The sequence below is a fragment of the Micropterus salmoides genome, unplaced genomic scaffold, assembly GCF_014851395.1.
Source record: "Micropterus salmoides isolate LMB-PRFRI ecotype aquatic unplaced genomic scaffold, ASM1485139v1 Ms_hic_scaffold_3, whole genome shotgun sequence".
Lineage (NCBI taxonomy): Eukaryota > Metazoa > Chordata > Actinopteri > Centrarchiformes > Centrarchidae > Micropterus > Micropterus salmoides.
The window spans coordinates 11,312,530-11,325,272 of NW_024042261.1; the positions used below are offsets into that span (position 1 = coordinate 11,312,530).

Consider the following 12,743-nt stretch of genomic DNA (forward strand, 5'->3'; position numbering starts at 1 on the left):
TAGAATAAACCTGAAATAGAAATAAATGTTGAAAATTTTATAAAAATAAAAAATCATTGGAACTGTAAAATTTGTTTTCCTGGTGAATGAGGCGTATATCCACAGATTGTGTATGTTTGTGCAGAGTCAGGTTTCGGCTTTCCTTCAATGGTTATGTGGTTTGATAATGGGCAGTTTCTGTGTGCCTCTCCCTGTGGTCTGTGTTTTCAGCATTTGGTAGGACCATAGTGGCCACAGGCCAGATTGCTGCAGCCCTTAGAGTTTCCGCTCTACCCAAAGGAAAATCCTCTGTGTTAACATGTAGCTGAGTTTTTCTTCCTTGTCTGTGTTTTAAGAAATTTTTAATTTTGAGAAATACCCTTACCCTTATTTGCTTTCTTGCTGAGAGTTAGATACAAAGCTTTATACCAATCTGATACCCGTTTGGTAAATATGAAGCTACAGCCAGGAGACTTAGCTTAGCACAAAGACTGGAAGCAATGGGAAACAGCTGGCCTGGTTCATACAAAAACAGATACATTTTTGGATGCATTAGTTCATTTGTGATCTTTAGAGGTGCTGATAGGCAGATTATTTTGTTACCTTTGTCAGAGTCAGGCTATTGTTTCCCCTATTTTGAGTCTTTGTGCTTAGCTAGCTAAGCTAACTGTCTACTGGTTGGAGCTTATTTACAGTACAAACACATTGATAAAAATTAGGGTTGGGCGATGTGTTCAAAATTGACATCGGACGATGTCTACATCGATGACATCGTGATGGACGATGTCATCAAGTGGGCAGCAGTCGTCTTATGTGCATGTGTTCTCGCACAGACTTCACTCAGTAAAAAAAAATCGGTAGACTATTAACTTAAGTTACAAGTCGCGGTGGATATTTGACACAGGGACCAGGTAAAGCAGCAGTGAACACACAGAGTGTAGATGTTGGTTTCATTTTTCATTGTCTGCTGCCGTGATACCGGATGACGACTTTTAGGCGACTGCTGAAGGAGAAAATACAGCAGAGGGGCTGAGGTCCGACACTTGGCTGTGCTCCATTGACTAATGCAAAAGGCTTCGTTTTCTAGCTTTCATTTGCCGTATTTTTCCAAGATATGGTCAAACACTGTTCCTGGGGCACTTGTAATAAATACAATCACTACTCAAAGAGGTTAAAAGGAGAAGCATGATTTATTCTCTTTCCAAAACCTAAAACAAATCCAGAAAAATGTAGGCTGTGGATTGTTCCTTGTGGGCGCACGGTGGTGCAGTGCTTAGCACTGTCGCCTCACAGCTAGAAGGACTGCGATGGACTGGCGACCTGCCACCCCCCCAACCCTGTACTCAGGATAAGCGGTCGACGATGGATGGGTGGATTGTTCCTAACTTAACAGCTACAACTGAATGTAAGACGTTAATGATTTTAATAGTGAATAGAGACCTACCCAGCAGTACAAGAACAGTGTTGATCCTTAATATCGTTGTCCTCTTTCTCAATAGTCAGGTGATATGGTGGTTCACTTTTACTCCGTCATCGGTAGGCTTTAGCTTCTATCAGTATTTTTCACGTCAGTTTGAGTCTGTTTGACAGCCTGGATACAACCTTCAAATGCACAATGCAACTGCAAAACTGTCTGCTTATTTCTGAGATTGTTTTTTCCAAAAATTAGACAATATGTCTCCGTGCAGTAATAAACAGTGGCAGCGCCGTGCTAAAAGTCAGTCAGGTCCGATTTGTTTGTCGGACGGCAACAGTAACTAAGGGTCAATTCACCAGCATTTAGCAAATGCTTTATGTTGGCTATTGATGAAGTCAGCAGTTGTTGGTAATCTCAAATCCATCTTGTTACCCCCCTCTGTAACTTCATATGACTGTGTTTATTTTATTGTGAATTTTTTTTTAAAGCACTCTCTGTTTTCCACACGCTGGGTCTATGAGGGAGTAACAGGGTGCTGAATCAAGAATAGGTGTATTTCTTTGCTATCATGTTTACTATTTTACCTAGCAAGCTAGCCAGCACAATGAGAGATAGCTTTTGAGGAAATGTTTGCTGATTACATTCTTTCTGCTGTTGCCAACCCCTCATTGTAATTTTCGTGTCAAATATAAGCGCTGAAGATGATTATTCTTCAAAGTGAGGTTGAGAGTCTGATTTTCTCTGGTTGCTATTGAAGCAGAATTGGGGGTTTCATGGTGTAGAAAAATGTGTCTTCAGCTCTCCTTTAAACCACAGAGAGCTTAAAAATAAAGATGTGTTATAAGTGAGCCACGACTTTTCACAGGTCATCCTGCTCTGTTACTGCAGTGAGTTCTCTTCTCTCTTTGTCCATCCGCTCTGTCTTACTTTTACTCCCTTTCTCCTCACCACTTCCCTGTCTTTCTTTATTCCTGCCTCTCCCTCTGTGGATGTAACTTCCTATTTTCAGTTTTTTTCCTCTCACGCCCGTCACATTCCCTCTTCCTTACTTTCTTCAAGTGTCTTCTCCCAACTTTCTCTTTGTGTATCTCCCCCTCAGCACTTGGAGTGCCTTAGCTCTTCTCCCGTACGAGCCTCCAAACAGGCAAACAGTCATGCAGCTCTCCTATCGCAATATAATGAGATTGGGAGCACCCAAATTGAAAGAAGCCATTTTCTACAGCTGTCAACTTATTATCGAGGGGGGACCAACTTATTCCAGTACCTCTGAAGGCAGAGGAGGAGAGAGGGATGGAGGTGATGGAGGGATGGATGGGAGTGGGTTTGAAGTGAGGGGGGTACTGGGGGAGGAGGTGGATGAGGAGCTCAGGGGTGAGCTGTTTTACATTTTGAATGTTTTCTTTTTTCCCACTCAGTCTCTTTCTCTCTGGTATTTCAGTTTGGTCACTAGTGCAGCCTTGAAGTCCAAGCCTTTTATTCACCATGTTCCTCTTAATATTTTAAAAAGCAGCATGTAAGGCTCTCTGGACCTGTGTTTATTGAATACATGACACTGTTTGAGCCAGCCTGGTATCACCAAATGGCGTATGAATAAAGATATCTCATTTTGCGTGTTTACACAATGCATTTTTTGCTTTTTGCATGCCATTTTACGCAATTTAATCAGCAGTAACTAATATAATGTGCAGAGATGGCCTGTCATTTTACGTGCCAATATCAAAGAGGAAAAAAAAAATCAGGTCATGTAATACAAAGTCTGTGTAAGGAGGTGGTTGAGGTGGATAAATGGGTTAAACAAACACGGGACTTTCACAGAGCAAACTGTTCATCAACACTGACATACATAGGTTAACTTACCCCAACCGTGATCCTTTCCTTAACCTAAACAAGTAGTTTTGGTGCCTAAACCGAACCAAACTGTGATGTTCCACCACATTAACCATGTGTTTATTATTGTTACCATGCTGACGAAGGTCACCTGATGAAGGTTACCTGACTTCGTCCTTCATGTTTCAAACTTATGAAATGTTCAAGTTGTTAAATGACACATGAAAAGCTTCAAATGCGTAAACATGACATGCTTTTAAACGCAATCCCATGATATCACATTGAGCACCCCTCAGTGTGTGTGACAAACCCTCTTCATGACAATTTATATGCAAACAGTAGGCATATTGTGTCCGAGGGAATGGTTGTCGTTCTCTTTTGGACAGACTTCTGCTGGTAGAAACTCTGATTTAAAATTCAAGCATTAAGGTGTTGCTTTTATCCACTTTTATCTGAAATGGGTTCGTCATTCGTTTATTGTAAACTACACGGAGGATCACTGGCACAGCACGAAAAGTGGAATGAGGTAAAGTTCTGGTGATGCACGTCCAACGTGGCCATAAAATACTGTAACGGTCATATGCACAGCCAGTTGCAGGCACGGAGCTGTACAGAAATATATTCTTTTTAGCAGAAGGCAAGCAGCTCATTCCCTACGACACATTAACGGACATGAGCACAGCATGCCCCACATATTGACGCCTCAATCTCATCCTTTAAATGTCACACATCTAGCGATGGCCTGTGAGGTTGCAGAAATGGTTCAGGAGGTTTTGAAGATGCCATGCACAAGCTGTCAGACCTCACCAGCATCTGCCGGGTCTGATGAAAGCCTTACAGGCTAGGACATACTTTCTGTAGAGTTGAATTTGTCCTTATTTCCAACCAGGACAGTTGATATTACTTGACATCTTTCTTCATTTGTAAAATCAGATTTCATCCAGTTTAAGGACATTGAACTGTAAATAATACTCTTTTTGTTTGATTCTTTTCGACCCTAATTTTGCTTTAATTCTGCACAAAGATGATTTTCTGCTCTGTTTGTGCCTTTACAGTGTGTTGTATTGTGTTGTCAGCTTGGTACCTCAGCCAAGGAGGCTTTTAGTCCCGTGAAGTTTGTTTGCTTTTTGTCTGTTAATTAGCAGATATCTCAAAAAACATTTTACAGATTTCAGTAAAATTTGGCAGAAATTTAGGCCTTGGGCCAAGAAGGAACTGATGAGATTTTGGTGCAGATAGCGTTGAGGTGTGATCATTTTTCTTTTTTCAAATTATGTTTTCAGGCATTTTAATGCCAGTTAAAACATTTTTTCTCCTGGATTCCTTGGATCAAACAAATCCATCAGCATAAGTTTGCAAGTTTGATAGCTTTTCAACAACAACAGACGTCATCCAGTCTTTACCAAATTTGGCACACAAAAAAAAAAAGTTTTTTGATTCACCATTTGCTTGTTTTCTGTCATTGTTTGCCAGATGGGTTTAGGGGTTAGGTGTAGCCTAACACATCAGAGTGTGTTTACAGGTCATGAGAAGTCTTACTGCAAATGTAAAAAAAGTTGCATAGTTGAAAGGCTTTTGTGGCTCCAGAGGGGAGCTGTGTGAAGTCTGATGAATTGCCTTAAGTGATGTCACTTGAGTCAGCATCGGTTGCGTCTGAAGACCATAAGTTTGAAATATATCTGGGCGTGTGGCGTTAGAAAGAAGTAAGCTTACCAGACCTCGGAAGCCCGTTCCTCTGTAGGCGTAACACACACAAATCTTCGACCAAACTGACTATAGGCACCAGGTTTTGACTAGGAAGAAGAATGTGTGGAATAAAAATGGCAATATCTCTGGCTCTGCTGCATCTGAAAAAAACTATCCATTGTGAGTCCAATAGTGTTATAGGAGTGCATGGCTTTCAAAATATACTACTAATGCATAAACACATTGCGCAGTTGTCCCCATACTCTGAGTGTTCCTGCAAAATTAATCAAATAATTAATCAGTAACACCTTTAAGCAGTTGCACAGAACCAATCCAACACATTTTATTACCAGGGGCTGAACTGCACTGTTTTTGTGAGTTTTCTGTTGGCCCCCCACTGTAGCTTTCTATTTGTGTGTATTTGTAGCTGTGGTTTTGTGTATCTACCGTCTGTATAGCAGACGGAGTGACCTTGATGTCCGCACTCAGCAGGAAGACACTAGAGAGGAGTGATTAACAGGAGAGAGACAAAGAGAAGCGAGAGAAGTGCAAAGACAGATGAAAAGGAACAAAACAAAAAAGAAGTGTGGCGAGAGATGGGCAGAGTGTGAAAGTTAAATATGCAGCGGAAAAAATTAAAATGAAAACTTACATTACAAAAGGAGAGTGAGAGAGTGAAGGAGAGATGTAAAAGAATGAAAAGTGGTGAAAGTAGGGTGGAGTAGAGGAGTGACTCACCACACATCTATTCTTCTTCTTCGTCTTCTCCCTACAGGCAATCTGGAGGTGCAGTCATCAAGAACAGGTAAGAGGGAGGGCGAGAGATGGGAGGGAGGAGGGGGGTGAGAGGAGGGAGGAACAAAGAGAAGAATATTACACTGAATGGTAATCAAACTCACACTTGTGCAGGTGAGAAGATACAGTGCGTACGTCGCCCTCACAGTGAAATATGTGTTATTGTACTGCGTGTGTGAGCGTGTGTGGTTTGAACAGTGTTGCCAGCTCAGAACGCTAGAACTGCATCTCCACGGCTCGCCTACACGCACACAAGCACACACACGCACGCACACACAACATAACTGCCCATGACTGTCCACACACTGCCCCTTTTGACTTACACACATGCACATACGCTCAGTTGTCTGCGCAGCTTGAAGTTTGCGGACACACACACACACACACACACACACACACACTTAAAAAAACAAAAACAAACTTGCCCTACACCTGTCCATGAAAGTCCACTTAAAGCCCTTCCTCTTTTGACTCACACACACATAACCACACACAAAATGCTGTGCTTTTGGCGTCCTGTTTCCCTGCTAATGTTGGACTGTTTTCCCACCTTGTCCTTCACCTTTGACCCCCACATGCCACCCTCCCTCTTTCTATTGTCCTTCCTCCTCCCCACTTTTCTTTCTCTCAGTCTTGGTGAAGAGTTCTATAAGGAGGCCATCGAACACTGTCGCAGCTACAATGCCCGTCTGTGCGCCGAGCGCTCCATGCGTCTCCCCTTCCTGGACTCCCAGACCGGTGTGGCCCAGAGCAACTGTTACATCTGGATGGAGAAGAACCACCGTGGACCAGGTGTGTGTCTCTCTTTGTGTAAGGTGTGTGTTTGATATACCTGGGCAGAATAAAGTGGCAAGTGGCTGGCTGAAGCGCAGGGAGCACTCCGGAGCACTCCTTCTTGTTGCCGTGTGCGTTGTGTTTGCCAGATGTTTTCATTTTTCTCTCCAGTCATTAGTCTCGTGGCTTCCTTCCTTTCTCTGCTCTGCTTGTGTCTGTCTCTCTTTCCTTCCTCTCTCCTCTCCCTCATTTCCTCCTCCTCTTCTCTAGGCCTCCTACCTTTCAGAGCTCAACTTTTTTTGTAAACTTTCCCCAAAGGGTGTTTCCTCATCGCTTTCTCTTTCTCTGTAACATCAGTGTGTTTTGGCAGTGAATCAGACACCCCTGTAGGCAATGATACGCCGCTGGCACCAACTATTCTAGAGAGAATGTGTGTGTGTGTGTGTGTGTGTGTGTGTACTTGTGCATGAGTGTGTTTACGATATGAGTTTGTAGACTTTGCCTCGTGTCTGGCAGTGCAATTCTTGTGTTTGTTTGCTTGTTAGTTAGTTTTTAGTTAAAATTATATTTTTTGTGAATTTATCATTTGAAATTATAAATATAATATATTAAACACATATTGTGTTTAAGATTGTTCTACATACATAAGTACATAAGATAAGATTTCTATTTGGCTAATTTCAGTAATTGTTTAATGGCTGATTATTCAACAAGTTATTTTAAAAACTTTATTATTAATAACACATTTTGGTTTGGTTGGGTTTGGAGACATAATCAGTTTAGACTAAAATATCTCAACAACTACTATATGGATCAAGATCAAATTTTGAACATAGACATTCATGTTCCCCAGAGGATAAACACTGATTTCTCCTATATCGCCACCTGCAGGTTGACATTTGTAGCTCAGAGTGAAATATCTCGATACATTCATGTAGCTTCTGAAAATATCTTTAGTGATCTGATATCTGAAAATAACAAATGTCATTCCCCTTATCTTCTGCTGTACGTTGTATTTCGCTATTTGGCAAATGTTAGCATTCTATTAAAGTAAATTAAGATGTGTTAGCGTTTAGCCCAGTGCAGCCTCACAGAGCCACTAGTGGGTCTCTTGACTCTAAGTCAAGTTTAATGATGTAAAACACAAAAATAAGACAATGTAGACACACATAAGGCTAATATTCTAGCACGTGACACTGACTATCTATTTATGTTATGATCCCTTTTTGTTCCTACTAAAAAGTGTAGAAGAAGAGTTTTGTGTCACATCAAGTGTTATTGCTGTTTCTAGCCAGACATGCGGTCTGTAAATTGAGAAGAACGGCACATAAAGTTCCAACTTTGACAAAATCAACTTGTGGTATTACCGCAGTACAGTTTTTTTTTTCAGAAAAAGGAGTGAACCAAGAGCTAAGGAACATAATTATTACCTGAAGTGATAGTTCGGTGTTACATTAGTAAGTCCTATAAATGAGCTGTGCGTTCCTCTGTGTTTCAGGTCATGCTCCAGGTCAGTTGTACACATATCCTGCTCGCTGCTGGCGCAAGAAAAGACGGCTAAACATCCTGGAGGACCCACGGCTTGTACCGATCGAGTTCAAGATTGGTAATTAAAGAGCAATTTTAATAACTTTTACCACTGACAGAATTGTGAAATCAGTGTCGGTTTGAAAAATCATCTTCACTCCAAATTGCCTGACAGGACCATATGTCTATAGCATATGCTATATATTCTGTATCAGCTTGTACAACTATCATTGAAGCTATATTATTTCATGAACACGTCCCCAAAATTCAGCCTGACATATCTGATGGATTGAATACTTTGAGAATTTAAAATAAAGCTCTTTAGGTTTGAGCAACGTTTGGCTGCACACCATGCTTGTATAATAACTGGCTCACCAGCAGGTCAGTGGGTCAAGATGTATCCAGCAGAAAATATCACCACTTCCTCTTTCTTCTAACTTCGCAATAACTTTTACACTTAATGGCTCACGGCTCTGTTCACGGTTCTGTGTCATCACTGAGCTCTGTGTTAATATCAACATTGAAATAAAGTTTTATTTATGGTCATAGTTATTAGTTAATACCACAATAATTTGCATATTTTGCTAATTGACATTCTGCAGCAGGTAGGTTTTATGAAGAGAAAACACTTCCCACAAGCAACACACAATCATGTGATGTATGAGACAAATTGCAGATGATCAATTCAGCGTCTGTACATCGCAAAAGTCCTTGTGCTGTCATGAACCAGCCAAATTTTGTTTCCTCGGGGCATTGTCAGCTCAACTGAGCATGTCAGCATGACTGTGAGATCTCTGCTGTTTTCTGATTGTAATTGTCTCCTTCTCCAGACTACGAGGCCTCTCTAAAGAAAGAGGGGGGGATCCCAGACGGTCCTGTGTTGGAGTCGCTGCTCGCTGGGGAAACCCTGGACAAGAAGGTAGAAACCAAGGAAGAAGAGCCAATGAGCGAGTGTCAGGTGAGACTCTTGTTTCCTTTTTCTTCCCTCTCTTGTTGTCTTTAGCACTTTGTTAATCTCTGTCTCTCTGTCCTTGTTGTTTCCTTCTTATGTCAGGCTGTCTATCCCTTTTTTATTGGTCTATATTACCCTCTGTGTTTGTGTTTCTTTGTCTGTCTCTGCCTTTGTCTCTCTTGGAGCGTGTGTTTTGGCGGTGACACAGGCTCCCGTGGCTCTGACAACTCCCTCCTGGCACAGAGTGTGTGCATGCTTGTGATTGTATGTGATTGCACTGCAGCCGGTCTTGGTGTTTTACAGGGATTCGGCTCAGGTGTTTTACAGACCGACCTTGTGAACTATGTGAAAGACAATTGAGGGAAGCTGATCCACCTCTTTGCTCTTCAGCATCCTCAGCATGTTGCACTCAGTATCTTCTGAGCAAAAACTTAATGCTCATCTGGAGTATTTTACCAGTTAGAGGCAGCTGCTCTCGAATTCAGATGGACAGCTAATCAATCAGCAGTTGAGTGAATGACCCTCACAGTGGCCTTTGAGAGCTAGAGTAATGTTTAGGGCTTCTAATCCAGGGCTTGGAGGCTCACCCAGGCAGGCATTACTTCAACACACTTTACTCTTCACCTTACTCCTATCTTGCTAAGACTGTTTATGGCTAACATAGGTTAATTAATATAAGAGATTGTGTTATGCGTATTCTTTTTGCAACACTCAAAATCAGATTGTCTTCTAACGTAAAGCTGTTGTTTTCCTACACTAAGTACCAAAAAGCTAAACGCCTCTTGCCTCTTGAATTCTGAATTCAGAGTTAGGGGATTCTCCTTGCAATTTAGTGTGGTGTAGGCTACCCCTTTAATTGAGAAAGTCGTAAATCGAATAGTTTATTGCAGCGAAATGATGACACAATTGGCTATTTTAGTGCTAATGATTCTGCTCTTACGGTTGTTTCCTGCACAGGGATTATGCAAACACTCTCAAAACCAGCAGGGAGACATGCAATTTTGTGATCTCCCATGGGCCTGTGCAGAACAGGGTGCAAGTAGGTAGACGCTGATATGGCTGAGGGGAAAGGAAAGAAAAGAGAAGAAAAGGTAAAAATTAATGTAACTGAGTAGTCTGACAGTCCATCTGTCTCTCGCTCGCTGTATCTCATCCATAGAAGCTGCTGGTCGGGGATTTCCCTCATGAACTGGAGGTGGACGAGATGGAGGAAGATGTCCCAAAACGCAAGAACCGTACCAAAGCCCGTGTAAGATATCAATGACATTTTATAATTCATCTCATTTCATACTGAGCTAACAAGCCAAAAAGAAATTGTTTGGCTGTTAGTCCATAGGAATGAAGCTAGGGAAGCCAAAGTCTGCAATGATGACCAAAATCAAGCTCAGAGTCAATCTGTGATGTGAAAGAGTGTCAGACACAGATTATAAGGAGTTCTGATTAGATTACACTATAAGGTTAGTGCCCATAAATTATTCTGATGTACAAAACTTATAGGGAATCTGCTGCATTTGTGCAACCCATACAAGCATAGTATAAGAGCCCTCTGTTGCTATTGTCAAATGAATACTACAAGCATTAAATCAAAGCTTACAGGATATTTCAATATGTACATGGGGAAATTGTACTATTCGCATCTACAGAAATTTTACAGTTTTCTAATCCCTGGTCTGAGGTTATGATAGATTTATTCTATTTCATATAGAGAGTTTGACTTTTACATATGGAATCAATTTGTGCTTTGTCTGTTTTCTTGAATCTGTAGTGGAATCTGATCTGAAAAACCAACAGCTTACGGAGAATACATCTTTGATTAGATAGCCCCCCCGACACACACACACACACACACACACACACACACACACACACACACACACACACACACACACACACGCACACACACACACTTTTTGGGCATCCTATGAGAAGATAATCAAGTGTTAACAATGTATTCTGAAAGTCATCACACACACACATACACATGCTCACACACAGACACCAGGGTTGCTAATTGGAGCTGTTGCTCCCCTGCTAGGTGTCATCAGCCCCCCTCCAGCTAGAAGTGGAGCTTTACACTGAGAGCAGATGATTAGAATGCAAACGTTTGTGCGTGTACATGTGTAGACACTTGAACTCACAAGTGAGGCGTGCGCTGTTACGCTCTTTTTATTGTGAATGTGTGTGGATACAGGACTTGTGTGACAAGTGTGGAAGTTCAAACTTTTTGTGTGCATGTGATATACATCTGTGCTTAGGCTTTCTGAGTTTGTCAGAAGTGTGTGTGTGTGTGGTCTCTGCAGGCTTACGGTGTCGGGGGCATGAGGAAGAGACAAGAGCCACCTGCCCTTGAAGATAGAGACAAACCTTACGTCTGTGACAGTAAGCAATGCAGCTTTTATTTCTTTGTTCCTCTTTCTCCTTACTCTTTTATTCTTAACTTACACATACAGAAAACAATTTTTTACACTGTGTGTGTGTGTTGCAGTCTGTGGAAAACGCTATAAGAACCGTCCAGGGCTGAGTTACCATTACACTCACACACACTTGGCAGATGAAGAGGGAGAAGAAGACTCGGAGCGACACACACTACCCTTTCAGCGCAAGAACAACCACAAGCGTGAGTCTGGTGAAACTTACTTATAGCCATCCAGCTGTCCATCTTCATCCATCATTTACTTCATGTGGAGAGTTTTATGGGCCAGCTGATCCTGGGTCATTAGGTACAGAACAAACCTATAGTTTATGTTTAGCTCTGTCGTACCAACAATAATTAATAATCTGAATATTATCAAGAACTATTGATTGTATTGCAGTTCCCCCTGCAGCATTATAGATAGTTACAGTACTGACTGAGCCAAATCCAAAGTGTGCACTTGTGTGGTTGAAGGATATGATTTCTCTCAGTGGAGTACTGGGTTTAGCTGATTTCTTCAGCCCTCATTGATTCCCTTTTAAGCCTGACACAGTGATGCAGGGCAAAACTGTGGAAGATCAAAATGGGTCACCGTGAATCCTCCGACTTGGCTTCTTGACCTGGGTTAAACAAAGGTCGGACATTAGCTTTGGTGAATAGGCTAAAAGTCTAAAAAAAGAGTTAGAAAATGTGGAGAAAACTGAAAACTTAATAAGGTAATGGCATAATGCAATTCTGTGTAATTCCATTGTTCTGCAGCAATGTGTTTATGCAGCTACAGTTGTAGATGGGCGCTTCTGTAGTGACAGTGACAACAAGGATTAAACTGTCACTGCATCAATCAGGGGTTCCACATGCATTAAGTAGTGCCTCTCTCAGCATTCGAAGTATTTTTACTCTGATTGTCACACTTTTGCTTGTTTGCTTGTTGTTTCCTGTCGAGAGCCAGTAAATGTGTAATAAGTCTACTGCAGGTTGCACATGACACCAATATTTGCATGGTTGCCGCAAGGCCAACTTAGCCAAAGGGTAATTTTACCTTTTCTTTTTCCAATGCAGCATTTAACCTTTCACTGTAGCCCAGGGCTAAAGTCACCGTCAGACCTCTTGTATTAAAGGTCAGACAATCAGAATGCAGAATCAGCTGCCAACAAGCACAGGGAATCATATAGATATTTGTCTTGATAAGAAGATGATGTAGAAGGACAAGTGAGTGTGGCAAGCATGCTGTATGATGAAATGCTGACTTCACATTATAGAAAAAAGGATCAGCATTGATCCAACATTGATGAAAATGTAAAAGTCTATATCATTCCGGTGTTTCTATGAGTCATCACCTATCTGAGTTAATGTAACGTATCAGACAGTTTCAG

The 12,743-nt window shown here is 41.5% G+C and overlaps 1 protein-coding gene across 1 annotated transcript in view; it reads left to right on the top strand.

Annotated features, from left to right (window-relative positions):
- The window catches only part of dpf1 (D4, zinc and double PHD fingers family 1), a 39,503-nt gene that overhangs the window by 6,834 nt on the left and 19,926 nt on the right, over positions 1–12,743 (top strand). Inside the window, 7 exon segments of the mRNA XM_038692218.1 lie at positions 5,685–5,714; positions 6,336–6,496; positions 7,977–8,084; positions 8,836–8,963; positions 10,117–10,206; positions 11,258–11,336; positions 11,443–11,574. Of these exon segments, the coding sequence (XP_038548146.1) occupies positions 5,685–5,714; positions 6,336–6,496; positions 7,977–8,084; positions 8,836–8,963; positions 10,117–10,206; positions 11,258–11,336; positions 11,443–11,574 (728 nt within the window).